General features: G+C 32.4%; 2 protein-coding genes across 2 annotated transcripts; one reads left to right on the plus strand and one right to left on the minus strand.

Annotated features, from left to right (window-relative positions):
• The first annotated feature begins 4,994 nt into the window (after nucleotides 1-4,994).
• On the plus strand, nucleotides 4,995-13,088 carry LOC127132619 (DNA mismatch repair protein MSH6). The gene is made up of 21 exons (XM_051061582.1): nucleotides 4,995-6,015; nucleotides 6,313-6,418; nucleotides 6,620-6,722; nucleotides 6,801-6,854; nucleotides 6,948-7,022; nucleotides 7,130-7,198; nucleotides 7,316-7,399; nucleotides 7,588-7,782; nucleotides 8,062-8,564; nucleotides 8,650-8,779; nucleotides 9,362-9,453; nucleotides 9,565-9,743; nucleotides 9,825-10,027; nucleotides 10,119-10,220; nucleotides 10,404-10,566; nucleotides 10,791-11,080; nucleotides 11,227-11,364; nucleotides 11,615-11,694; nucleotides 11,790-11,889; nucleotides 12,141-12,270; nucleotides 12,530-13,088. Exons 1-21 carry the CDS (start codon nucleotides 5,196-5,198, stop codon nucleotides 12,772-12,774), a joined length of 3,861 nt encoding a protein of 1,286 aa, XP_050917539.1. The 5' UTR covers nucleotides 4,995-5,195; the 3' UTR covers nucleotides 12,775-13,088.
• Nucleotides 12,974-14,961, minus strand: LOC127132620 (uncharacterized). The gene is made up of 6 exons (XM_051061583.1): nucleotides 14,702-14,961; nucleotides 14,522-14,593; nucleotides 13,942-14,009; nucleotides 13,585-13,711; nucleotides 13,323-13,403; nucleotides 12,974-13,234 (listed from the first exon to the last, which is right to left on the minus strand). The coding sequence occupies exons 1-6, from the start codon at nucleotides 14,834-14,836 to the stop codon at nucleotides 13,061-13,063; spliced, it is 657 nt and encodes a 218-aa protein (XP_050917540.1). The 5' UTR covers nucleotides 14,837-14,961; the 3' UTR covers nucleotides 12,974-13,060.
• Nucleotides 14,962-27,895: the final 12,934 nt, after the last annotated feature.

Genomic DNA, 27,895 nt, shown 5'->3' on the forward strand with positions numbered 1-27,895 from the left:
CTCCTCGAATAATTAAAACTAACCAAGTTTGTTTTAGAAAGCTCAAGTTAAAAATCAAAACAGCCTTGAAGTATTTCTACAGATTCAATATGTGAAACATTACTTTAACCACGATCCTTACATTCTAACCTTTATAAGATTTAGCCAGACATGGCAACACAAACAAACACAACGGTGTTAATGATGATGAAAATTTTGTTTTAGAATGTGAGGCGTAGAGAGCGAGTAAAGTGCGTAAAATAAATAAAGTAAAGCGAGTGCGGAAAATAAATAAAGTAAAGTGAGTGCGGGAAATAAATAAAGTAAAGCGAGTGCGGGAAATAAATAAAGTAAAGCGAGTGCGAAAAATAAATAAAATAAAAGCGATGCGGGAAATAAATAAAATAAATGCGAGTGCGGGAAATAAATAAAATAAAAGTGATGCGGGAAATAAATAAAATAAAAGCGACGCGGGAAATAAATAAAATAAAAGCGATAAATAAGAACGTGCTCCAAATGGAGGTTTCGATTCTAGTACAAAAATAAACCTCCGACTTCTGAAGCTAAAGACGACAACAACTCGAAGTGACCCAACTCAATCTCACAAAGGTGCGATAACCCCCCGATGTGACGGATTATCTATATTACAAATGATAAATATATGCTTAGTGTTGTAAAACTAAGTTGAATGATTAGAAAACGAAATGGAACGAGCTATTTATAGAGGTTTTCAGCAGCTTGCAAAGACCATGGTGCCCTCCAACTTCTCCTTAGTGGGAACGTGATTACCAAAGGTGGCGCCCGCCATCCCTTCTTGGCGCCCGCCATGTGTGTAAATGGGGTGGATCATGGGAACGTGGCAGTTATCTCCTAGTTGAGGGCTGATGACGCATGGCTTCTCCTATAGCGGCCGCCATGTGCAACGCCATGTGTGTAATTTCGCCGAAAAACCCTAATTTTAAGTCTTTTTGCTTCGTTTCTTCCAAAAGAGTTCGAAAGTGCTAAATATCTGAAAACAAGAGAAAAGAGAGCATAATACAAACAAAATGATAATAAAATCCTAATAAACATGTGAAATCCGAGTCAAAAACACTGTTCAATTCAGTGTGATCATAAATCGATTTCCCTAAGAAGTAAATCGATTTACCTAGTTAAAAAACATAAAATTTTGCTTCTGAAAAAGTAATGCTCTAGTGGTAAATCGATTTCCCTAAGTGAAAAAATTATTCTTTGCATTTAAAAAATATGAAAGCTTCAGTGGTAAATCGATTTCCCTTATAGGTAAATCGATTTACCCAGTGTGAAAATGAGAAATATGATTCTTAGACATTTTCCATGCACTATGAAAAGTTATGCAATAACCATATGAATACCCGAGCATCTAAGACTTTAGTGAAGGTAAGTATTCTCATTATACCTTCTTGAAATAAAAAGCTTAACTTCTTGAATCAAGATGCTTTATCATTGAGTAAAATCTTTGTTTTCTTGTTGTTTGGAGTTTTGTCTTCATCAAAATGCATTCATCATAGAGAAACTTGACTTCTCAATACCTTTCTTTGAACTTCTTAATTTCATTGATGTTAAAGTCATCAAATGACAACTTTGTCCCATTCCATGCATTCGACACAGTCAATGGGAAACTTCCTAAAGATGTGCAAGATATGATACTTTAGTTAAGGTATATTAGAAGTATGATAATCAACATTTGCATAATGTCACTTAAAAAGCAGGAATATAATTACCTTATGTTCATTTTATCCTTGCATTCTGCAACAACACAATAACATGCCCACCTGATTTGTTATTTTTGTGGAAATTGCAGAATTGCGAAGCAAGATCACCCCATAATGTACAATGAACGATAAAATTACTCATATTAAACATTGAAGAGAATGGTTAATTGAGTCTAATAATCATAAAATAACGTAACACGCACATAATGATAGAAACAAAAATTGTACATCAAAATTCAGTATTATCTCATGTCTGACATTGTAAAAACAATTTTATTTTTGCTATGTGTATCATTCAATTGAACTTAAATTACTTCATTAACTCCCCTAATTACATCTAAGATTGAATCAATAAACCAAATAAATGAAGCAAAATTAAATAGATATTAACAATGCATCAAAAGAAACTGATAATATGTTACTAACTAAAATTTTTGGTCGAAACTTCCGCGCAAGCATGTCTTTTGAAACTTGTGAACCTAAAATTGTCCAGAGGAATGTTTGGAAAATCTGCAACCCTTCCAAAAGTTGCTCCGCACAAAATCAGCTTAAAGTTATGTGTTGTAGCCTTGAATGTCAAATCATTTGTAGTCACCTTGAAGTTTTGAATGATATATGTCTTTCCTATTTTAAAAGCATCTTTATGCTTTGGAACCAAATGTGGTGGTACAAAAACTTGGATCATGCCTTTCTAATCATTAAGAAATGAACAAACATATCAATCCTAAAACATAACAATGAAATATTTGCTATTAAGATATTAGATGCCCGCAAAATATTGCTTAAACAATGAAGAAATTATCTTAAAAAATTCAAATTGTAATGTGCAATTACATGATACCTTCGAATCAATCACCATCATTTCCAAATGTTATTTGTTAACGATGGTTGCAATAGACCACAAATCTTTGATTCTAACAACAATCTTCCATAAATCCTTAGAATCATTTATGTTCTTAATATCTTCAATATGGCGGACCATTATAAAATGTATAGAAACTGCAACAAAAACATGAATCATAAAAACTTTCACAACATAGATTTAAACAAATTTCATTTGAACGGAAAATTAAAACAAATGAACGAATCACGAAGAAAGATGACGAAGGAGGAGGAAGAAGAATGAGGCATGAAGAAGAAGCATACCAACCTGAACGATGGAAAACGGACGTGACCACCATCATTTGACGATTCACCGACACAACGAAGGAAGAAGAAGCGGAACGATGGAGGAAGAAGGCAAGCATAAATAGTGAAGTTGAGAGTGCGGTGAGAGGTTCAGTTGATGATATAAAGAGTGCATAATGTGTTTTGTAAATTAAACTCCCAACATTGTAATAATGAGTGTTGTTCTGTAAATTGAATCATATACATTGTAAATCTAAAATGTCTTTATATATTCCATTGATATTCATTGATAGTAGTTAATAAAAGGTTGTTGCACTAATGATATACTATTATTGTAGTAAAATTTAAATTTTAATCAAATAGACTAATTTGCCCATATTAGTAGAAGCTTGAAAGGGAGTAATCGTCAGATCAATATACTAATATGTTATAAGTTAGATATTAGATTAGTTAGACATCTAGAAGCATCATTGTGCTCACACCATTTCGAACTATACGAATAAAGTTCAAATAAAATAGGTGTTACCACTTATTTCATAATCAATCACAACAAGAAATTCACGCTTATCCAATATCGATTCTAGAAATCATCTTGATGCAAATAACAATTACACTTAATGTATTAAAGTTCAACGAGGCTATAAATAAGAGACTCACCTCTCATGTATGGCAACAAAAAAGAAGTAAGCAATCCAACATGCTATATGCATACAGTTCTCATTACAACTTGCTATATGCATGCAATTCTCATCACTTTGACATCAATGTCTTTGCTTGCACACTTTCTCACAGAAAAAAAGTAGGGGTGGACAAAAAACCCATTTCGAAACGAATCCAAAAGACCCACTTAATATTTGTAGCATTTGGGTGGGTATTGATCAGGTCGCGGGTCAACTGGTGAAAAACAATTGGTTTGAAATGGTTGAGCATGGGCGGTCCCGGATGTGCAAATTAAATCCAATGAATTCTGAAATCGACCGATATTATATGGATTTTATTACTATGTTTAATGACATAGTTTGAGAAGGATGCGTTAATGTTAATAAATACCTTTTATTTTCTCATATCTCCTTTATCTTCTCTCTTGAAACATCTCACTAGAGGTGTTCGCGGTTTGGTTTGGATAAGTTTTAAGTTAAAAATTCATCCGATTCAAATATAAATTTACTTGTGGTTCAGTTTAGTTTTGAATAATTGATTAGAAAAATTCGATATGATCTGATTCAATTTCAAGCGGTTTAATTTGGATCGAGGTTTTTGAATATCCAAAATATAAAATATATTTATTTAAGATTCTAAAAATGATAATAAATAATAAATTTGATATAATATATAATATATTAAATATTAATATTACAAAATGAGAATGATAAATTATGATTGAAACAAATGAAATAATAAAAATAAATAGATTAAACTAAACTAATAAATAATATTAAAAGAATGAGTATAATAAAATAATAAATTATAATAACATATCATATTAGAATAAAAATATATACATGCGGTTCGATTTGATTTATATCGATTTTGAAAAGTCAATTCTAAATTTGATCCGAACTGAGTAGTTTTTATAAGATAACATTCAAACATATATAATATTCGATTTTTGATCGATTTGCTATTTTTATTTGGATCCATATCAAACCGCGAACCGATCCATTAAAATTTTCTATAAACACACATTCTCTAATAAACATCTCATAGAAAATTCTATTTGAATCAGATGAGTTTTTAACTTAAAACCGATCCATATCAAACTGCGAACACCCCTAATGAGATGTTTGGAGAGAGAAAATAAAGGAGATATGAAAAAATAAAAGGTATTTATTAACATTAACACATCCTTATCAAACTATGTCATTAAACATAATAATAAAATAAATAAAATCCATATAACATCTATCGGTTTCGATTTCATTGAATTTAATTTGCACATCAGAGACCGCCTATGCTCAACCATTTCAAACCAATTGGCTTCCACCCATTGACCCGCGACATGATCAATAACCAGTCAAAATGCTACAAATATTAAATGCAAATGGGTTTAAGAGAGATGTTTATTAGAGAATGTTTTTTTATAGAAAATTGTAATTGATAATTGAAATCGAAAAATGTGTGTTTTTTAAATAAAAAATAAAAAGTAAAGCGAGCGCCGACCGCTGGAAGCTGAATAAGCAAGCATATAGCCATAGCCCATACCATATAGGCCAGTGATTTCCTTCCCGCCATGCTCGAGAAACATTTCCCGCTAATACCCACCGCATTTTAATATTACCGTTCCTCTCACTTTCTCTCATTCTCACTCTCACTCTCACTCTCACTCTCACTCTTCTCCGCAACACAATCACAACAATGTCTTCCTCCCGTCGCAACACCAATGGCCGTTCACCTCTCGTCAATCCACAGCGTCAAATCACCGCCTTCTTCACCAAATCCACTTCCCATTCTCCCACTCTCTCCAAAACCAATCCTAACCCAAACCCTAACCCTAACCCTAACCCTAACCCTAACCCTAACCTTACTCCTACACTAACTACGCCTTCACCTCTCAATTCCAAACCACACAAACCTCGTCTCGTTATCGGCGCTTCTCCTACATCAACACCCCCTCCCCATTCTCCCTTCATCGGCAAAAGGATCAAGGTTTATTGGCCTTTAGACAATGCCTGGTACGAAGGTGTTGTTAAATCATTTGACAGCGTTACCTCCAAGCATCGGATTCGTTACGACGATGATGAAGAGGAATGCGTTGATCTTTCCAAGGAGAAGATTGAGTGGCTTCCGGATCCTTCTTCTAAGAAGCTTAAACGTTTGCGTCGCGGTTCTTCTCCTATTAGGAAGATGGTGATTGAGGATAATGGGGATGAAGGAAGTCCCAAAGAGGAGACAGAAGAACTTGATGATGATGATGATTCGGGAGATGAAGATTGGGGGAAGAATGCTGTACTGGAGGATGCTGGTGATGATGATGAGGAAGCTGATATGGAGCTGGAGGAAGAGAATGATGTTTTAGAGAGTGCTAAAGGAAAGAGTAGCGGCAAGGTTGAGCCCAAAAAGCGGAAACTCGGGGAAGCATTGAAATTGGCGCCTATGAAAAAGAGCAAGAGTGGAAATGAATTTAATAGTGTAGCTGTTAAGCACTCACCATTGGAGCCTGTGAAAATTTTGGAGGGTGAGCTACCAAGTTATAATATCTGTCTATTGAAACCCTGTTTAATATATTGTGATATTATTTCATTGTCTTCATTTACACTTAGAATATAGTAAGGTTGGATAAATGAGTTTCTAGAAGCCACTCTCCGATGATATACAATATTACATACTATATTAGTTTATCCATTTTGTTTCTGACTGATAGTTTTCATAACATACCTTCTCATTTATTGGACAATTGAGATTTTACTTGCCAAATTATTTACATTATTTTTTTTTTAAATTAATAATTTAAACCATATCTTGCATTTTGCAGTTAAAAAGACATTGGATGTTGCAGACAATGTTGCAACTGATGATGTGGCTGAAAGGTCTGAAAGATTTGCGCTCCGTGAAGCTCAGAAGTTTCGCTTTCTGGGAGAGTGAGTACTGACTGTAGCAATAGTTTTTTGTTCAAGTATCCCTATGCCATAAGTCTCTTATTTATCAAAGGATTTTGTATGACTTGCCATTCTGTCTGTATGCAGTTATCTGATGTTATTGCCTATTTCTCTAACATTTAATTTGTGGGTTTCTATTATCATTTTATTTATGGTGCATGTGTTTATGTTTTCTTGGTACAGAGACCGCAGGGATGCCAAGCGAAGGCGTCCAGGAGATGAAAATTATGACTCAAGAACTCTTTATTTGTCTCCAGATTTTATCAGGAGTTTGTCAGATGGCCAGGTAATTATTGCAAAAGTAGTAGGATGTAACTCAATTTATATGTTTCACGCAATTAATATGATCATTTGATGAATGCAGAAACAATGGTGGGACTTCAAGTCAAAACACATGGACAAAGTTTTGTTTTTCAAGGTTTTAATTGGCTAAGTTTTGTTGGTGTCATTATTCCATTCCATATACCTTACAACTAAATAAAATATTTCTTTCCTCCTTTTATTGGAGCAGATGGGTAAATTTTATGAGCTTTATGAAATGGATGCACATATAGGAACAAAAGAGCTTGACTTGCAATATATGAAGGTCAGTATGAGTACTCTAGTGTTATGAATTTTCTTTTGAATACTAAGATGCTGTCTTTGCTTATGCTGAACCATGCATGTTTATTGGTTTAAATGCGGCTCTTTTAGGGAGATCAACCTCACTGTGGATTTCCAGAGAAAAATTTCTCAGTAAATGTAGAGAAGCTAGCTAGAAAGGTTTGTCACATAAATGACTTGTCTTCTTATTCAACCTCTGCTACTAACCTAATTAATATGTCCCACAAGCCAACCTCCAACTGGGCAGAAACTTACTGAATTGCATTCGATGGGCAGGGTTATCGAGTTCTTGTTGTAGAGCAGACTGAAACACCTGAACAGCTTGAGTTTCGTCGCAAAGAGAACGGCTCTAAAGATAAGGTCTGATTACACCTCACCTAAACCAGAAAAGTTATTCTTTTATTTGTACCTTCTTTTAAATACTGTGCCTGCTGTCAATTTAAATATAATTTTGTATCTTTTTTATTTTATGGATTTATTTTTCTTTCTAACCCCAGTTTTAGTAGAGGAACAATGATATATAATCTTGATGTCTCTATGTTTTCTAGGTTGTGAGACGGGAAATATGTGCAGTGGTTTCAAAAGGCACATTAACGGACGGGGAGTTTATGGCAACACATCCTGAAGCTGCATATTTAATGGCATTGACCGAGTACCATGAGAACCATCCAAATAAAATTTCAGAGCGCACCTACGGTGTTTGTGTAGTTGATGTTGCCACAAGCAGAGTCATTCTCGGGCAGGTATGATTATGTATTCAAATTCTCAGGCAAAATTTCCTTAGACATAAGCTCATCTATAATTGTTTTTGGCGAGATCTGTTAATATCATCAAGCTTTAAAATTTTGGCAAGTTCTGTAAATTTTAGGGGAATAGTTTTCAAGAATGTGTTGGTAAATTAATCTTTGTTAATTGTTACGTTTGCTCAAATTTCCATTATTTCTTTGGTTTCTTCAATTCTTCCACCTTTGTTTTAGAGAACATATCTTCTAATTGCATATGTCATCACTTATATATGGCAGTTCAACGATGACTCAGAGTGCAGTGCCTTGTGCTCTATCTTGTCTGAGATCAGACCAGTTGAAATTGTGAAACCTGCCAAACTACTCAGCCCTGAAACTGAAAGGGTACTGCTGAAACACACCAGAAACCCTCTAGTGAATGAGTTAGTTCCAGTTGTGGAATTCTGGGATGCTGATAAAACTTTGGATCAATTGAAGAGAATTTATGGGCATAGTAGTGATGTTAGTGTTGAAGATGGTGGGTTAGATTGTCTGCCAGCTGTTTTGCTGGAGCTGGTGAAAACGGGTCATGACAACAGCAGTGCACTCTCAGCACTTGGTGGTGCTATCTATTATTTGAAACAGGCTTTTCTAGATGAAAAGTTGCTTAGATTTGCTCAGTTTGAGTTGCTTCCATGTTCTGTTTTCAGTGGTCTTGCTTCAAAACCATACATGATTCTTGATGCAGTAGCCCTAGAGAATCTTGAGATATTTGAGAATAGCAGAAATGGAGGGTCTTCAGGGTATACTTTTCTTTGGATTTATCTACACTCTTTGTAAATGGGTAATATATGTTTATATTTCGCTGACATGATGATTCTTGTGTAGCACACTCTATGCTCAATTAAACCAATGTGTTACAGCATTTGGGAAGAGACTGCTAAAGTCATGGCTTGCAAGACCGTTATGTCATGTGGAGTCAATTAAGGAACGCCAGGAAGCCGTTGCAGGTTTAAAGGTACATTCCCTGACCATGCATTTTGTTTTTGATTCTGATGTCCTTTAAGAAACAGTGGATCTGCTAGGGGCCCTTTTGCTATTTGTACACTAGGTAAACCAAGCAGGGCTCAAAAACTGTTGGATTTTTTTTTTCATGTCAGCTATACTAATTGTTCTATTCTGCTTTTTCTTTCCTTTTAATTTGTCCCACTATTGCATGCTCTTGTTTAAAACTTTTTGCACCTCTTTTTGGATTTGTATAATTAGCACTGGTAATGAGAAAACATGCTTGTAAAACATATTCATCTTGTCATATTTATGTTTATGACATAATTAGCTATTAAGTCTTTTTTGGGAAACCTTGCCCCCCTCATTCTATGTAGATCCCAGACAGTTTGTTGTGTCCAGCAATACAATATGGAGCATTTTTAAGCTTGTCTAGAAAATCTTCTGCTTTTCTGTCTGTTTTGCATAGAAGAGTTGCCTGTAATGTACAGTTTCAACATCTCCTAACATACTTGGCTAGATGAACATATCATTTTGATCAGATACAAAATCAGTACATTTTGTCAATCGTATTAATATATGATTTACTTTTAAGGGAACGAATCTACCTCATGTGCTAGAATTTCGAAAAGCATTATCAAAGCTACCTGACATGGAGCGGTTGCTTGCACGGGTGTTATCTTCTAGGTAAAATATATTTGTGCAACAGCTATGTGTGATATTATTTACAGACATAGGGATTGACTCATTGACATTGTCTTCTTTAATATTTATGCTCCTTGATTTTCATGAATGCAGTGATGCTAGTGGAAGGAATGCTAATAAAGTGGTTCTGTATGAGGATTCAGCGAAGAAACAATTGCAAGAGTTTATTTCAGCTCTGCGTGGTCTTGAACTAATGGCACAAGCTTGCCTGGCACTCGGTGGCATTTTAAATGATGTTGAATCTAGACAACTTAGTCATCTTTTAACACCTGGTACAATTATCTCATTAAATAAATATATTGTGAAACAACTCTGCAGCTATTGCTTAATGCATTCAGTATTGTGAACTGTAGGCAAAGGTCTTCCTGATGTCAGCATGGATCTGAATCATTTCAAAGGTGCTTTTGATTGGGTGGAAGCCAATAGCTCCGGCCGTATAATACCTCATGATGGAGCTGACATAGAGTATGATTCAGCTTCTAAGGCAGTTAAAGAGATCGAGTCCAGTTTATCAAATCATCTCAATGAACAAAGGGAATTACTTGGATGCCCATCGGTAAGACAGACCTAGAATGACAATAGTTGGAGTTTTGTCTTATTATAGCATATTAAACCAGTTTTTGAATGTTCTTATTTGTCTGTGACAGATCTCTTATGTCACTGTTGGAAAGGACACATACCTATTGGAAGTGCCTGAAAATTTGTCTCAGAATATTCCTCATGATTATGAACTGCGTTCATCCAAGAAAGTAAGAAGGCCATGCTCTGAAAATTGTGTGAACAGAATGCAAGTATAAACTAATATTATGTTGCTAGTGATTAAAAATATAATCCTTGTGAACGTGTTGGTTGGCTCTTCATAAGTTATAGTCAACAATTATGACTGTAAACATAAGGGAATTTGCTTAATTTTCTTCATCTACCATTTGCAGGGCTTCTCTAGGTATTGGACTCCAGATATTAAAATATTTTTGAAAGAGCTCTCCCATGCTGAATCTGAAAGGGAGACCTTATTGAAAAGTACATTTCAGAGACTGATTGGGCGTTTTTGTGAACATCACACTCAGTGGAAGCAGTTGGTGTATGCAACTGCTGGTATGAATGAACCATTTTTTGAAGTACATGCTTCCCTATTTTCAGCTTTGTATGATGCCTGTTGTTAAACATCTCTCTTTTTTTTTCTTTCCCTTTTACCTTTATTCAGTTCTTACCTTTCCTTATAAGTTTTAAAATGGTGATTTTTTATGTTTTTTAAATAGAAAATTGAAGTCTTATCCTTTTACATGGCTTAAATTGGATGTTGCATTTACTTATTGCAGAATTGGATGTTTTGATCAATTTAGCCATTGTCAGTGATTACTATGAAGGACCAACATGCAGACCGAGTTTTGCTGGGACGTTATGTACAGATGAGGCCCCATACATCAATGCTAAAGGTCTTGGACACCCAGTTCTTAGGAGTGATTCCCTAGGAAAAGGTGCCTTTGTACCTAATGACATAACTATTGGTGGTCCAGATCAGGCCTCCTTTATTCTTCTTACAGGTCCTAACATGGGTGGGAAGTCAACTCTTCTTCGGCAAGTTTGCATGGCTGTGATTTTGGCCCAGGTGAACCTTTTATCTCACATTACTTTTCTCATTTAATATTTATTCTTTGGCCTGTCGGAGAGGGAGATTACATGGTAATAAGGAATCTTGTCTCGAGTAAGTTTGTCTTTTCCCATTGAAGTTAGACATTTTAATTTCTTATGCAGGTAGGAGCTGATGTCCCTGCAGAAAGTTTTGAATTGTCTCCTGTGGACCGAATTTTTGTTCGGATGGGTGCCAGAGATAATATCATGGCTGGCCAAAGTACATTTTTAACTGAACTTTCAGAAACTGCAACAATGCTGGTAAGATGGTCCTTTGAGTATCACATCACCTTGTATCACGTGTAACTTGGTTATTCAAGCATACAAAAATAGACATGTTTAGAGTCTCGTTTTTAATGATTTAGGTCAACTTGTTCATTTATTTAGAGCTTAGTTGTATAAGGTTCTGTCATACTTGGATAGTTGGGTTTGTTTCATGTGTTTGTATCATGAAGCTTTATATGCCCTTATATATATTATCAGACCTGACTAATTTTGATGGTGGATACAGTCATCAGCCACTCGAAACTCATTGGTGGCTCTGGATGAGCTTGGGCGTGGGACCTCAACATCTGATGGACAGGCTATTGCGTAAGTGTTTGTTGTGGGATTGCATTTGTTTCCTAGCAGTGTCAGTATTCATGATTGATTTTCTAACATGCTTTGTGCTTTGAAATTTTTGGCAGGGAATCAGTATTAGAACATCTTGTACGAAGGGTGCAGTGTCGTGGATTGTTTTCTACACACTATCATAGATTAGCTATAGATCATCTCAAAGATCCCAAGGTATATCCATTTTTTATCCTGTATAATCATCACTGGAATATTTAATTGCCCTCCAATGCTTGTATCTTTGAATGCTTTAATATATTGATGTACATGACTTTCTATAAAGTAAACAGTTATGACCTATATAGATATCATATGCTATAGAAAGCTTACTTTCTAGTCTAGTAGTTTGTTCTACCTTCCATTTTTACTAGTGTCTGAAAATGTAATAATATTTTGAGTTGGCTTTTCCTGCATTTGTTATTAAGGTCTGTCTCTCTCACATGGCATGCCAAGTTGGTAGTGGAAATGAAGGTTTGGATGAAGTCACCTTTCTTTACAGGCTGACTCCTGGTGCTTGCCCCAAGAGCTATGGTGTTAATGTTGCTCGATTAGCTGGTATGTTGTCTTGTTGCTTTTAACTATCATAAACATTATTTCACTTAACATCCAAAAACTCCCTGTTGCATTAATTTTTAGTTTATTGAAGCCTCACTATATTTAAGGCTTTTTAAAGCTTAAGCTAGTGCAGGCAATCTTATAAAATCCATATCAATGAGTCAACACAAGTCTTTTCCAACACTTTGGAAAACACTTATTGTGTGATATGCTGATGGATGTTATGAATGTATTAAACCTTGCCTCTAATTTATTTCAGGACTACCTACATCTGTGCTTCAGAAGGCTGCTGCTAAGTCCAGAGAATTTGAGGCCAGTTATGGAAAATACAGAAACGTGACTTCTGAAACAAACTGTTTGAATCAAAGTTGGGTGGATAAGATAATAGGAGTGGTACAAAAACTGAATAATGCTGCTACAAATTTGAGTTGTGAGGAGGCTGTTTCTGATCGTTCCCTAATGAAGCTTCAACATAAAGCAAGAAAGCTTCTACAACAATGTTAAACTATTTCAATACATTATAATCGATTGACAATCCAGAAATGAATAGAAAAATGATGTTGTCAAAATGTATGTTGATTTCAGACCTGTTAGGATATATAGCTGATTTGGAATTTGTATATGTTGGTCACCCAACAGATCTGTTTTGTTGATTGTAAATAGTTGCAGTGAAAGTGGGGATAGAGATTGCATACTGCATAGGTAGGGAAAGATTTGAAGATGTATTTTGATAAGAAATCAATTGTCTATCATCATTCATGATACTCTGATACACATTAAAGTAAATAATTTATGAATGTATTAAGTTTTCTTGGTGAGTTGCATCATTTCTGTCATTTTCCTCAGAAAGAGATGTGTCATAGTCAGAACCATGATAGCGCCGAATAGTATTCTGAATGGCTCCAATTGTCTTTGTAACTATGTACATGGGTATAATAATTCCAAGAGCCTTCAATACAATGACCTACAACAAAATTAGTTCATACATCATCCTTTAGTTCGGTTATCGACAAGCATTGATTCATATCCTTAAAAATTAAAACACTACTCACGGTAAGAGGTGTAAATGGGTAATCTTCAGCTCCACTTGTAGGGACTACGAGACAATGTCTTACCAGTAACACAAGTGTAAACTGCAGAAGAAAAATACAAATTATTTTGAGTAAGTCAATATCTGTTGGGAAAAATCCAGTTGGCAATTGCAATCAACCTTAGTCAATATTGACCGTTACTTTCAATAAAATTTTAAAAATATTATGAATTTTATTTTATTTTATTTATTACTACTATAAGAAAAATACAAATAGTGCTTACAGCTATTGCAAGTGATCGACAGTGAGTCGCACTTCTATCTGCGGTAGAGCTGCATTCTGAATAATCACTTTCTATTACAGTTCCTTCCACCCTATTTTCTCTTGCGTCTGAAGCTTCTTCCTCTACCCTAAAAATGTACAACAATTATTTATTTATTTATTTATTATAATGTGTTATTATTTTTCAATTTGAAGGACAGGGAAGAAAATATTAAGACAATTAATACGCAACTCCAAATGTATATAATATAGTTGCTCCGTCATGTGTAGCTAAGACGTAAGAATGTGAAATGATTGATTAAATTAAATAATAAGTTCAAAGCTATTTTCAATTGAATTATTAAACGCGGTAAAGTACCTTATGGACATTGCTTCATCGTTTATCTCTGACTTCTTTGGAAGAGTCGTATATCCAGGTTCATATTGCTGCAAAAACAATTATCAATTTTAGCTCAACAATCAACAAACTATACACCTATCTTACCTATTTAGAAACTAAAATTAAGACAAAAAAATAATAATATTTATTCAGTTTATAAGCTTTATATCGAAAGAAACCTACAAACAAATAAACCTTTAAATGGATAGATTTTAATTTTGAGCTAAGATAAGTAAAAGACAAAAACTAAATGAATAAAGAAAAGATGGAAGAAATTTATGAACGTTTCAAATAAGTCAAAATCAGATTGGGAAGCCCATCCAATTTACGTCATAACATAATTTCTAACGACGCCAAAATACGTGTCCAAACAGATAACTCTTTCTTTCTATTTTTTAAAAATAATTTAATTTAAAAACAAAAAAAAATCAATTACCAATAACATTAAGAGAAAAAAATCAAAATCAATTAGAACATGTTAGAACATAAAATAAAAAGAACGTTATGTGAAGGTGCAAAAGAAGAAAGAAAACTGAAAAATCTTAATCATCATATTTACCTGGAGACATATCTCACAAGTTGTATTTCCTTTTTCGTTACACCATCTTTGTATGCAATCTCTATGAGCAAACTGAAAAAAAAAGCACTTCTTAATCAAAATTAAAAAAATTATGAAAAAGCATAAGCTTATAAGTTCTAACAGTTGCTTGATTAATAAACTATATGTTTATTTTCTTACCTTAACGGTTCCAGAACAAGAACAAGGTGCTTCCAAGGTTTTGGTGCTTTCAAACTCTTCTTCATGGCAAATTCTACAGCGAGAAATTCCTGAAAGTAGCTTCAAATCATCGACTAGTAACACGATTTCTCCCATATTTTTGAAACGGAGACAACCAATGATATTTTTTTTCTTGAAGTTTTAGCGTTTGTTTTCAAATTCTGTATCTTGCTCTGTTTTTCTCTTTTTTTTGTTCTCTCTTTGTATGTCTTTCTCACGAACATGGACTTTATATACGAAAGAAAGAAAGAAACAACTTTCGAGTTCCAATATTGCCCCTCTATAATCATAAATAAAAATGAGAAATGCTATTCATACTTTAAAAGAGATATTACACCATATTTTATTGTACACAATATTTATAATAATAAAATAATATTTTAAAAAAATATATGATTTTTTTTATTAAAGAGTATTGTATGATTAATCAACTTTATAATTTTTATTAATCAATATTTAATATTTTACTAACCAACTTTATTTTATTATTAAAAATTATTTTTATGTTTGATTATTAATCAATTTCATAATTTTTGTAATCAAATTTTTATATTTTATTAATCAATTTTATTTTACTACTAAAAATTATTTTTAATATCTGAACGTTTCTTAACCAATTTTATCACTTCATTAATCAATTATTTACATTTTATTAACCAATTTTATTTTATTAACCATTCATGCACTGTGCACAAACACTATTCACGGAGTATTATTCTTGTACACGCTTTGTTCACATGACACTGTTCATACACGGTTCATGTTATTGTTCATGTACGATTTCTCTATTCATGACACTGTTCACCGTATTTGTGAACAGTGCATACGATATAGGTGTAAGTTTGAATGTAAAAATAACATTACCGAATAAATATATATTAATATGACTTAATGTCATATGAACCTACCATACTCTTCTATAGCTATAATGATCCGAATCAATTCTAATTTAGTTTAGAATTCAATTTGACAATTAAATTATTGAATAAAGTTCATAAACTAAATGAACTCAATACGAATAAAAAAACTAAGTTTATTAACTAAATGAGCGAAACTTAAATTATGTATCAATCAACTCAATTATATGAGAATGAATATATTAATTCTAAGAGTAGGTTTAAAAATTTACTCCAAATATTAATCCAATGCTTTTTTAATCTAACAATTTTAATTAATCATTTATGTTCTCAAGTGAGTAAAATAAACATCATATCAAAGTTTTACTCCAACTATTTTAATCCACTATTTCTAGAAATAATCATATAACTTTTTTTTTTTATATAAAGTGATTAAAGATTAAATTTATTTATTTAAATTTTTTTATATAAACAAAAATATGAAAGATTTTTGAAAATAAATAAATTTCAATCTTATAACTTTAATTTTATTTTAATATATTTTTTAAAAAACTTATTAATTTAAAATGTCAATATAAAAATATATATGGACTTTTAAGTCCGTAAAACAAGCGAGCTCAATCTAATCAGATGAATCAAATGAGTTAAAGTGAGTTGAATGTGAGTTTAAAATGAGTCGAATTTGAGTTTAAAATAAAGTTCAGGTCAAATTTGAGCTGAATCAATTCTTGTTAAATCGAGCCGAACCGAATTCAACTCGACTCAATTCATTACCAATTCTAATATTAGAGTAAAATTTTACGCATATGCATATTAAATCTCTATTGGCAAATATCCGGTCTCAAACAAAAATCAATATTATTAAATTGAGTGTTAATATCAAAGATTAAAATTATGAAAGTTTCTAATATAAAAATAAAAGAATTAATATGTAAATCTCAAAGAATTTATGAATATTAAAAAGATATCCTAATCCACTAAATTGTTAAATTGATATGTATACATACTTATTTATTATGAATTAAGTTTTTATATTTTAATCATATTTATTATCAATGTGATCTATCTATCTCTCTCTATATTACTTACTATAAATTTTTATATTGATTGACGATATTAACTTTTTATTTTAAATTTAAATAGTTTTGATTTTCTCTCATATATTTTAAAAATTGTTGATGAGAAGTTTACTTTTTAATTTATAATTTCATCTTCAAAGTTTCACAATAAGTTTATAAACGACAATTTATCACCTTTCATACAAAATTTATCATTTTTACCTCATATATTTTAAATGAAAAAATATTAGAAAGATCAAAATTGTTTAAATTTAAAATAGAAATATCAATTTTATTAATCAGATAAAATAGGATGTATAAAATTTTAAACATTTTATTTATTTTTATAATTAATAAAAGATTATATTAATTTGACCTGATCATTTTAATCTTACAATTTATTTGAGAATGCCTTTTTCATAGTGAAAGAAAGACTAATTTAATGATTTATTAATTTAATTAATATATACTTACAAGTTACAACATAAACAATTTTTACATCGTCAATTAATCTTAAATATTAAATTTTTATGTATTTGATTTTTTTTAATCACATCTAAAGTATATCCTATGAATAGTTGTGATGCGTCGATTGATGATGTAAATTTTTTTATATTTATAGTATTTACCAATTAATCTCTAATTTATTTTACAAAACTAAAACTTTAATGATTTTAAATTAATAATATAAAATAGTTTTATAGTGACATTCAATAAAAATTCATCACTAAGTTATGTCACATCAATAATATAATAATTTAAAAATTACAGTCTTATTTGATAGGATACACGATAATGATTTATTGACGGTGTAAAATATTTTCAGTATCGATGTATATTTAATTGAGTAGTAAGGTTGTTAATTAATTAGAAAATGAGTAATTTTAGTGAGATTCCTTGCTTATATATAAAAGTAAGAGAGTTTTAAGCTATGAAAAATGGAAGGAGAAAATAGGAAAAGAAATGTATCTTTTTGTATTGATGGGGAAGGAAAGCATAACTAAGAATGAAAAACCTATAATGATATCACAAGATACTTGTATTGTATTTTGAAATTTGAAAATTCTTAGGCACTACTCCATCTATAATATCCATTGACATTTCAAAGTATGTTTCATTTATGAGGCCATCTTTTCAATTTTCCCGTTGTTTGCTCATATGTGCTTGCGTTGACAATCAACCCTAAATTCCAATGTGCACCACCAACTAACCCTAGCATCATCATAAATGCTACCTTTTCTTCATTTCTTTCCCACAGATTTCTAGTTGCAAATATCACAAATTCTTCTAGATATAAAACACCCACCGTCAAACAGATTTTACAAAATTTTCAGCTCTATTTCTAAATAATTTTACTTACACCAGCGGCGCATGCTAACTAGTCAAACCGATAACTGAAAGTTTTACAATAAAAAATATAATTTTAAAGTCGATTCAACTAAAATGATCAAACATAACAAAGTATTTTTCACGATCAACGTGGTTTCATATTATTTATTTTTGACAATTCTAATTTTTTAACATTAGAATCTTAAAGGTTTAAGCATAACAATATCAATGTTGTATATTTTACATCAATAAATATTTTTTTTAAAGGATTAGTTTATCATAAAAAATAAAATAACAGTCCAATTTATTACATGTTTGCATTTTATTTATTTAAAAACTTTATTCATTAATTAATCATTAAAATTTATTAAATTTGACAACTTTTAAAATTTTAAATATGATATACATTTGATATTATCGTATATTTTTTTAAAATAAAATGAATAATTATATGATTCCAATAAATCTATAGTAATTTAGAATAATGTATTCTATTGCTAAATTAAATAATATTTAATTTATATGGATAATTTTTTTTATGAATATTTATTTATTTAAAAAAATAATATAATGGAGTGATATTATAAAGTGACATATAGACATGTAAAAATTTTAATTAATCAAATTGTTAAATAAAATAGTTTTAGAGGATTAAAGATACTATTTATTGAGTGGTTAACACTTTGGTCATAGAATCTCAATTGAAAATTATATTAATTTGTGAAATATGAATTAAAAATGTGAATAAATGAGTAGAAATTAAACAATATATTTATTAAATTTTATAAAATTAAATAATCATTTATCACTAGTATTCCATTAAATATTAAATTAATCATTAGAATTTTCTTTATTTGATATGAGAAAAAAGACTATGCACTGACAGTGTAAAATATTTTTACACTGTCCCGCCAAATCACACGTTTAATTTTAAAATAGTGGTATGATATGACAGAGCGTTATAATTCTATTGGATGATGATGTAAAAAAAGTTTACATTGACACACTATCTTTAATCTCATTTAATATTACTTAGATCTTTCAATTTTTTAAAATTAAAATGTATCACATCAAATATTCTTATCTATCAACATAATTACAAAAGAATAAAAAAGAATGTATATAAATTAGAATTTATAGGCCGAAAAAATGAAATGATAAGAGGGAACATCATGTGAACCTTTTTAATAGTATTTATTTTGTAGGGTGAGAATGAGGTACCTTTTTCAACAAGTGCCCATCTTTCCACCTCCACGGTTCAAAAATTGCCCCTTTAAGGTTTAAGTCTAAGAGATATGATTCTTCACCAACGGTAACAAACCTTTCAAACAAACTGAAATTTGAAATCATGGGTCCATTCTTTTCTTTTGTAAGTAAAATGGTCCCCTCTTTTTTATCACATCTAGGAAAAATCATTAGACAATTCAATTTCTTGAATCATTCAATTTGTTATTCAATTGTGGAGTAGTATATGGAAACACAATTATTCCATGCCCAATTTTTGTTATAATAATTTTTATAATCAAGCATTTAGTTTAAAAGATTTTTAAAAGTTTATTCACATTTTTTTTAAATTTAAGACTAATTTATTTTTTTATTCAAAATGAAAAAAAATAGTTACACATTCTGTTACAACTGAAATAGGCTCAATATTTAAATTATCAGAGCCACTGAAATAAAATTCAAATGCAAATGAATCTAAATATGTATTACAACTAACAACATCCCTTAATTCATATTCAACTAATTAAAATCAACAACACAAATTTCATACCTCAAATGGATAAAGTGTTCAGTCTTGATTGTTTTGGTCAACACATCTGCAAGTTGCTTATGAGTGCTACAGTGGACAACTTCAGTCACTCTATTCTGAACATGATTACGTAGAAAATGAAACTTTGTGTCAATGTGCTTGCTTCTTCTATGCAACTCTGGATTCTTAGAAAAGCTTATAGTTGATTTGTTGTCAATCATAAACTTCACAGACTTGCTCACCTTGATCTTCAGATCATGCAATAAGTTCATAATCCAAACAGCTTGACATGCAGACAAAGCACCTCCAGTGTACTCAACTTCACAAGTTAAAAATGCAACCATTGGTTGCTTCTTGGAGCACCAAGAAATGAGACCTCCTAGATACTTGAAGAAATATCTAGAAGTACTTCTTCTGTCAACTCTATCTCCACACCAATCAGAGTCTGAATAACATATCAACTCTGAATCAGATTCAACACCAGAAGGGAACAAAACTCCATACTTCAAAGTCCCTTTAATATACCTCAGTATCTTGATAACAACTTGGTAATGTGACCATTTTGATTTATTCATAAACTTACTCACCATTCCAACTGCATAACGGATGTCAGGTATGGTATTATAGAGATATCTCAATGAGCCTACTAACTATATAAATTTTTTAGCATCTACATCATCACCCCCAATATTAGAATCCAACTTGTGATTTGTCTCAGCAGGTGTGATTGGAGACCTGTAATTTATTAGCTCAAATCTCTTTCGAAGCTCAACTTCATACTTCAGTGATGACAAATTATACCCTTATCAGAGTACAAAATCTCTATCCCTATAAAATATATCATATTTCCTAGATCACTCATCTCAAACTCATTCATCAACACCTTTTTGAACTTATCTATCTCATCTGAACAACTCCCTGTTAGCAATATGTCATCAATATAGATACACATTAGAATCATATTGCTATCATATGTATGTTGAACATAAACACCATACTCCATCTCACATTTTTTGAATCCTTGAAGCTTGAAAAATGAATCAATTTTCATATTCCAAGCTCTAGGAGCTTGTTCTAGTCCATACAAGGCTTTATGCAACTTGTATCACCCATTTCTGATTCTCTTTCACAAATCTAGGAGGTTGTGACACATAAACTTCCTCTTGTAATGGACCATTCAGAAATGCAGATTTCACATCTAAATGCATCAGAGATCAATTTCTATTAGCAACTATAACAATCACCAATTTGATTGTTTCATGCCTAGCTACAAATGCAAACACCTCAAAGTAATATAATCCAGATTTATGTAGAAATCCTATAGCTTCTAACCTTGCTTTGTGTTTTCCAATTGATCAATCTGACTTCAGTTTCAACTTGTAAACCCATCTCATACTGATTGCTTTCTTGTTCTTTGGAAGCTCACTCAACTCCCAAGTCATGTTTCTTCATATAGAATCAAGTTCTTCTTTCATGGCCTTTAGCCACACTTTCTTCTTGAGAGCTTCTTCAGTACTAACTGGTTCAGAGTCTACCAATATGGAACACTGAATGATTTCCCTTTTAGAGTCTATCTCAATATCTTGCAACATGTCAAACTTTAAAAATCTTTATGATATTTGTATTATTCTTTGTGGCCTATGAACTTGTTCAGAATCATCTTCAGATGCTGAAACTATATCAAATGCTTGACTACCTTCAAAGGCTTGACCACCTTCAGAGGCATGATCACCTTCAGAGGCATGATTACCACCAGAGTCTAGATCATCAGAATCTGGATCAAAATCAAATTCACCTTCAGACTCAACTTCAACATCAAAGTCACCTTAAGTTCTTGATTCATCTTCAGAGGCAGAATCTCCTTTAGAGGAAAATTATCCTTCAGAGTCTAAAATATCTTCAAAAGTTAACTCAGGTGTTAACACTGCACCAAAGTTGGATTGAGACTTGTTCCAATTCCATGCTTCTGATTCTTTCATAATGACATCTCTACTGAATTCAACTTTGTTGGTTACATGACAATAAAGCTTATAAGCACATGTACTATGGTACCTTACAAGTAACATGACATTGCTTCTGTCATCCAAATTCCTTCTCTTAGCATCTGTGGCATGTTTATAACTAACAAAACCAAACACCTTCAAATGGATCACACTTTGCTTATCTCCAGTCCACTTCTCAAAAGGAAAAATTTGCTTCAGCTTCTTGGTTGGACACCTGTTGAGCACATATGCTGCAGTGACAACAACTTCTCCCCACAAGGTGTGAGAGAGCTTATTCTCCTCCAACATCTCCTTGTCATATCAAGCAAAGTTCAGTTTCTTCTTTCAATAAGACAATTATTCCGAGGAGTGTATGGAGCAGTAACCTCATGCTCAATTCCATTTTCCTCATAGTATTTCTTGAACTCTATAGAGTTGTACTCAAGTCCACCATCAGTTCTGAGAATTTTCAACTTTCAGCCACTCTATTTTTCAGCCTTCACCTTGAATTTCCGAAACTCAGCAAACACCTCATGCTTAATCTTGATGAGTGATACCCATGTCATTATTGTGGATTCATCCATAAATGACACAAAGTACATGTTTCCTCCAAGTGAAGGTACTTCAAATGATCCATATACATCAGAATGCACTACTCCCAAAGCATATTTTTCTATTGGAGCCACTTTTGATGCAAATGACAATCTAGGTTGCTTGCCTTTCATGCATATCTCACATGACTTCTCAGGCTTCAAAATCTTAGGAATACCATGTAACAACTTCTTAGAAATCAGATTCCCTAACCTTATGAATTTCAGATGCCCCAATATCTTGTGCCATAACTCACTGTCACCTTCAACACCTTTTGCACTAACGCATTTAGTATCAGCTGTTTCTACATTCAGTTTGAATGTTCTGTTGCTTCCCTGTTCAGATTGCATAATCAACTTCTGATTAAAATCGTATAACTTCAAGAGATTATCCTTCATAGTAACTGAGAAACCTTTCTCAATTAGCTTACCTACACTCATCAGATTGCTCCTCATGCTAGGAACATACCAAACATCCTTGATCAGAATAATTTTTCCATTCTTCACTCTCACTTTGACATTTTCCATTCCTTCAGCATTTAGATGCTTATCATCAGGACATCTGATCTTTGTCCTCTTTCTAGAGTCAAAATTAATTAACATTGTTTGTTTCTAGTTAGGTGATTTGAGCAGCCAATGTCCATATACCACCACTCTACCAAATATTCACCATTAAATTCAGAAGCCATCAATAGCACAAGTTCATCATCAAAATCTCCTCTGGTTATGTTTGCTTCTTCCGATTTCCTTTCCTTGTTTGACCAATAGTCAGCAGAAAAGTGACCAAACTTCTTACAGCAGTAGCATTTGACCTTCTTCTTGTCAAACTTCTCCTTTCCCTTATGATGTTTCTTCTCATCAGAGTCAGAGGCTTATGAATTCTAATAACCACCACCACGTCTCTTCCTGGCCTCTGACCAAGACTGCATATGATTCTTCTTACCAGAAGACGCTTTTAAAGCCTGTTCTACATCTCTTTCAGAGTTTCTCTCAGTCAGATGCAATTCTTGTGCCTTTAGACTATTCCGTAACTCTTCAATTTTTATGGTGCTAAGGTCCTTAGAGTGCCCAATTGCTACAATAATGTAATCAAACTGAGGAGTACGTGATCTTAGTACCTTTGATTACTTATTCAGAGATAGTCTCTCCATAAGATTTTATCTCATTTGTGATCAGAATTACTCTGGAGATCTAATCAGGTACCTTATTATTATTATTATTATTATTATTATTATTATTATTATTATTATCATTCATGTTGAGATTCTCATATTGCTCACAGAGACTGAAGCTTTACCTTTTTTACTGATGCATCACCACCATAACACCTTACCAGTGTGTCCCACGTAACCTTCGTTGCCGTTGAATCATCGATTTTCTCAAACACATTCATATCCACACACTGATGGATATAGAACAACGTATTCTGATCATTCTTTCTTGTTTCTCTTTGCGTGTTTCTTTGTGCTTCAGTTGCATCTGTTGCAACCACCATGTAACCATCATTGACGAGATCAAGAACATCTTGAGCTCTAAAGAGCACACACATATGAATCATCCATCTATTCCAATTCTTTTCATCAAATACTGAAAGCTTTATGTTCAAACTACCATTTCCGGCGTTCATCTTCGTTCTTGTGCAAATTCACTCAAATCTCACTAACACTCGTGTTTCCTAATCCCGCATAATCAAGAAATGTGATTCTGTTTCGATTCAGATCTTCAATTCACTGTGAATTGAATAAGCAGAATCAATCACACATGCCTCACGTACACTCGCGTTTCCCATTCCTGAATCTGAACCGAAACTCTAGATACCAATTGTTGATGCACAAGAAGAATAAAAAGATGATGGAATAGAGAAAAATGTTATAGCTAACTTTTTTACTCAGAATGAAAAATAGTTACACTCATATTATGTTATAACTGAACTAGGCTCAACATTTAAACTATCAGAGCCACTGAAATGAAATTCAAATACAAACCAAATTAAATACAAATGAACTTGAATATGAATTACAACTAACAAATATAACGGAAAAAAGTAAATGAGTAAATATTTATTTAATTATAAATATAGACCTTTTTTAATAACTTCTTCTCACTTCAATCTCTACTCATCATTTGCAAGAAATTATATTTTGGATAATGCTACCTTGTGCCATAGAGGCATAAGTTAAGAATTAAATAAAGAAATATTTATTTGGAAATTATGCACAAATTTTAATAAAAAAATATAATAATATTTTTTGATTTATTTTTTTCAATACAAACTTTTTAGTGATTTTTTTAGCTTGTGTCTCTAGAGCACAAAATTGAATAGAGAAAATTCTAAATTGAAAGAATCCACAAAATTCTAACGTTTAAATATTATAGAGTAAGGGCCTGTTTGAAATGCATCTAAAAAACTCTTTTTTAGTTTTTGAAAATTTAAAATTTAAAAACTTGTTTGAATATAATATTTTGCAAAAGTGTGTTTAAAAATTCTTTTCTATTTTTCAATTTTTAAAAACAAAAAAGTGAAACAACTTAGTTGTGTTTTGCTTCTTAGGGTCTCTTTAGAATGCATCTAAAAAACTCCTTTTTAGTTTTTGAAAATTTAAAATTTAAAAACTTGTTTGAATATAATGTTTTGCAAAAGTGTTTTTAAAAATCCTTTTCTATTTTTCAATTTTTAAAAGCAAAAAAGTGAAACAACTTAGTTGTGTTTTGCTTCTTACTTTTCAGTTTTTAGTATTATAAAATTTGAAGAAAAAATACAGAAAACTTATAATTTGCCATTAATGTAATTTTAATAATTTTAATAATTTTAATAATTTTAAAATAAGATAGAAAAAATTATTTGAAAGAGTATGATATTTATTTTATTGATGTATGCTCTTTTTATGCATAAGTAACCTTTTCAAATATGTTTATTTATTTTAGTTATTTTTTTGTGTTTCTTAATTATTTTTTCTATATAACTTTTTTTTATTAAACATGCAACCCTATTTTTTACTTTTTTTTCCTTTTTCTTATTATATTTTTTAATTTTATTTTAAATCCTCAAAGTAATAAAAATTCACTTTCATATAAATTTATTCACTATTTTGAAAATTAGATTGGTCATCAAATCAATAAGAGTACTGAATCACTAATTTATTGGTCAAACAACTATGTCATTGGTCGAACCGCATGACTAAACCAGATTAATCTAGATAATTTGGTTGAATAATTCAGTCTCTATGAAGAAAATGTATAGTTATTAAATCTGTCAAACCAAATGATTCAGTCTTTAAAAAAATCACGACACCTATATGTGATACGGTGAACTGACTTGGTGTTTTTGCTTTGAAACGCAATGTCGCGGATAGCAAGAGTCGCCACCGACTTTTCTTTTATCCAAGAAGGAAAAGCGGAAAAGAACAGGAAAGACCTTGATTAGATTTTGAGTTCGGGAGGTACATTATACAAAGGGAAGGTGTTAGCACCCTTTGTATCCATGGTTATCCATGAGCTCTTAATTGCTTAACTCACTTATGTTTTCCTTGTTTGAGAAAGTGTTTGAGAAATGTGGTGTGTTTTTAGAAAATATTTTGAAAGGAGAGTTTAACTTTGTAACGATTCTTGTACGAATGTATACAAAGTGTTTATCTCGTTTGATTTTGAAAGATGTTTAGAAAAATATAACTCGGCGATGATTCTGGGGCGAATGTATACCAAATGGTGATTTTCTAAAAGATGTTTTGAAAAGTGTGAGGTGTGAAAAGTATTTTAAGCTGTGAGCAAGCCTTTAAGAGTTATACCTAACCAAGATCTTTATAGGTATTTCCTATCCTTAGGAGGGTAAAACTGTCCTTACTATTGAGAAGTAAGTAGTCTTATCCTTTGGATGTAAAGGGACATCGTGGGGTCGTCGATTGGTCATTGAAGGCGATCCAAAGGGACATCGTGGGGTCGTCGATTGGTCATTGAAGGCAACATTTGTAAGGATACCTTAGCATTCGAAGGGACAATCATCATTTAATCATAGGCTACAACGAAGGGTCATCGAGGGACAAAACCATATATTCGAAGGCAACATCCGAGGGACAAGGTCATATAGGGACATTGACCTTTTAATAGAAGGGACTATCACTTATCTGTTTAGGGAGGATGATGATTTAATTGAAAGGGTCTTTGCTAAGGGTATCCCCACATTCGCGGGACATGACCGTAGTATCGTAAGGCCACAAAGAGAGGGACAAGATTACGTATTCAAAGGTAATGTAATTAGCCAAGTAATCAGAATAAACCTCCACAATGATATCCCACAAATAAAGTGGAATGCCAAGCAAGCTATCTCTTCAAGAGTCATGTGAGCCCTCACAAAATTCAGCAAACAAGTTAGAATAACAAGATGGGGTGCAATCAAGAGTGGCACCAAACAAAAAAATCATAGCAACAATCGCGTCAGGCAAACAGCGTGCGAATGCAATAGAAAACATGTCAAACAAGTACAGAACAGATTAGAGTGCAAACAGAAAAATCAACTACTGTCATGTTCGCTGCTGCCTCGCCTAGCGAAGGCTTGGCGAACCCTCGCTACATGTTTGCTTAGCGAGGTACTAGCGAACGTCTGCGGGTTCGGGGTTCTTCTTTGAGAACAGTACGATTTCAGAAACCCCAAACCCTATGGCATCCATTACAGAAATTATGTGATTGAACATTCAAGGTCTTATTTTACGCATTTATGCACATATAAACCCACATGCAAAACCTAACGATATTCGCCTTTCCAAATTCAAATATAATGCCTCATACATTTAGAAATTTCAAATTGGGAGCATAGAGCGGGGGGAATAGGCAAACCTGATTGGAGGGGTAGAGTGAAGTTGAGTTGCGCCCTTGGGTTCGTAGAGCAATCTTAGGGTTTATGCCTGATAGGATTGGTGAAGGTAACCCTTGTGCAGATGAGTTCTCCGAATTAGCTTCTAGGGTTTTCTCCGTGGTTTTTCTGATCTCCAGGGTTTTCTCCTCCCTCCCCCCTTTTTCAAATGAAGTTTTGGAATTTATAGATGACTTTTTTGTGACCCGGTGGGCTCAGAATGGAGGCAATTCGGGCCCAGAATTTTTGTATATTCGCAAGCTTCGCTAGGCGAGTGAGCTAGCGAAGGTTCACTAGGCGAACACTCAGCGAGTGTTCCAGCGAATACTCCCAGACTTGGATAAAAGCACAGCTAGTACTTACTCGCTAGGCGAGCAGCTAGCGAGCATTCCAGTAGCAAAATCAACAAGGTTCGCTGGAGCGAAGGAGGAAGCGTGGGTTTCGCCTAGCGAAGGTTTTGCTCGCCTAGCGAGCATGGCCTTTCAGGTCATCTTCTGGATTTGGTAACCTGTGCGTTGGATCTTTGTTCCTTTGAGATTAATGCTTTGAAAAATGAATAGACCCCATTTGAACCTGTTGAAAGTGTCATAAAAATTAACAGGCAAATTTTGGGGTATGACACTATAAAATTTCAAATTTTCAAAATATCATAATTTAACAAATTCATTCTTTAGACTCAAATCCTAAACATAATCATCCCACACAATAAAATAATACAAAATACAAATCTAAATAAAATA

Source organism: Lathyrus oleraceus, chromosome 3, assembly GCF_024323335.1.
Source record: "Lathyrus oleraceus cultivar Zhongwan6 chromosome 3, CAAS_Psat_ZW6_1.0, whole genome shotgun sequence".
NCBI lineage: Eukaryota > Viridiplantae > Streptophyta > Magnoliopsida > Fabales > Fabaceae > Lathyrus > Lathyrus oleraceus.

Bases quoted from the DNA above. Each gene is read 5' to 3' on its own strand.
- LOC127132619 (XM_051061582.1), top strand. From the start codon at position 5,196: ATGTCTTCCTCCCGTCGCAACACCAATGGCCGTTCACCTCTCGTCAAT. The intron at 7,023-7,129 runs GTCAGTATGAGT...CGGCTCTTTTAG, and splicing joins TTGACTTGCAATATATGAAG to GGAGATCAACCTCACTGTGG. The intron at 9,744-9,824 runs GTACAATTATCT...TGTGAACTGTAG, and splicing joins TAGTCATCTTTTAACACCTG to GCAAAGGTCTTCCTGATGTC.
- LOC127132620 (XM_051061583.1), bottom strand. From the start codon at position 14,836: ATGGGAGAAATCGTGTTACTAGTCGATGATTTGAAGCTACTTTCAGGA. The intron at 13,404-13,584 runs GTAAGCACTATT...TTTCTTCTGCAG, and splicing joins GTCGATCACTTGCAATAGCT to TTTACACTTGTGTTACTGGT. The intron at 13,235-13,322 runs GTGAGTAGTGTT...ATTTTGTTGTAG, and splicing joins ACCCATTTACACCTCTTACC to GTCATTGTATTGAAGGCTCT.